The sequence below is a fragment of the Impatiens glandulifera genome, chromosome 4 (genome assembly GCF_907164915.1).
Source record: "Impatiens glandulifera chromosome 4, dImpGla2.1, whole genome shotgun sequence".
Classification (NCBI taxonomy): Eukaryota; Viridiplantae; Streptophyta; class Magnoliopsida; order Ericales; family Balsaminaceae; genus Impatiens; species Impatiens glandulifera.
Window position 1 is genome coordinate 52,312,009 of NC_061865.1, and position 1,398 is coordinate 52,313,406.

Genomic DNA, 1,398 nt, shown 5'->3' on the forward strand with positions numbered 1-1,398 from the left:
CATCATGTACATTCTCAACATAACACAAAACCTCTTGAAATCTCAATTCATCATGTACACTCTTCAACAAAACACAAACCCTCTTGAGATCTCAATTCATCATGTACACTAATTGAAATCACAAACCCTCTTGAGATCTCAACATAACACAAACCCTCTTGAGATCTCAACAAAACCCTAAACCCCAAAAAAAGAAGCACAAATGGAAATCCCAAACATTTGCACAAAATGATCATCCCAAATGAATACAAGATGAAACCATATAACTTTCTACTAAACCAACTTTCTAGATGAAATCAGTTACAATCATCACAAGGATATGGGTAAACAAAACATACCTTTAACTTCAGAAATTGATCTCAATTATGAATACAAGTTTCAAATCTCAGTGTTCATAATGAGGATTAAACTGCCATCACTAAACCAAGTTGTGAAGCTAAAAATGTCAATACAAAAAGAAACAATAGTTTTCGAACCAATCCACCCCCCATCAGATGAGTAGTAATCAATCAATCAGTCATGTAGTGTTCCCATTATATCATCATCCCTGTAAAGATGATACCTGCCAAAACAATACCCACCATGAATAATCATAAACAAACCCTAAATAACCCTAAAGAAAACAACATGAAGACAGGATCATACTCTTTCTCGCCAAGCTTAACTTGAGTACCGCCATATTCAGGCAAGAGTACAGTGTCTCCTTCCTTCACAGCAACTGGAATCAAATTCCCTGTCTTGTCAACAATTCCCGGCCCAACAGCCACAACTTTGCCGGAGTTAATCTGAGTTCAGAATCAAAATGAGAAAACAAACAAAAATATGTAAAGGAATCAACGAAAGGGATAAGTACCTTGGATGTTTTCTCAGGAAGGAGAATACCAGCGGTGGTTTTGGAAGGAGGGACGATCTTCTCCACTAGAACTCTGTTAAGGAGAGGAATCAAACGCTTCGCCATTTCTTTTGAGCTTGATTCGTAAATGATTTGAGCTTTTTTTCTGGAAATGAATCTTTAAAACCAGTACGATTGAAGATGGAGGCTGAACGACGAAGGTTCTGGATCGTAGGGTTTTTGGAAGGGTTTCTTTACCTCCAAGTTTAACGTCGTGTTTGGAATTTGGATGGAGGATGATATTTGGGCTTTTAGCCTGTTTTCTTATAGGTCTTAGCCCATTTCCAAAAACTATTTAGCTATATTATGTTTTGGACTTTGGATTGGAAGTTGGAACATGGAATTGAATTTCAAATTTTAATTTTGTAAAAATTGCAATTGAGTTACAAAATTTGATTCATATATTTGGTAACCTAAAATTATAGAATTATAATTTTTTATTTTTTATATGTTGATTAAATTTTGATGAGTTTAAAAAGGTTTTGTTTTTTTGGGAGAGTTAATTA

At 34.8% G+C, this 1,398-nt stretch overlaps 1 protein-coding gene across 1 annotated transcript; it reads right to left on the minus strand.

Annotated features, from left to right (window-relative positions):
- Positions 1–320: 320 nt before the first annotated feature.
- On the minus strand, positions 321–1,059 carry LOC124936388 (10 kDa chaperonin, mitochondrial). The gene is made up of 3 exons (XM_047476884.1): positions 854–1,059; positions 646–785; positions 321–562 (listed from the first exon to the last, which is right to left on the minus strand). The coding sequence occupies exons 1-3, from the start codon at positions 956–958 to the stop codon at positions 514–516; spliced, it is 294 nt and encodes a 97-aa protein (XP_047332840.1). The 5' UTR covers positions 959–1,059; the 3' UTR covers positions 321–513.
- Positions 1,060–1,398: the final 339 nt, after the last annotated feature.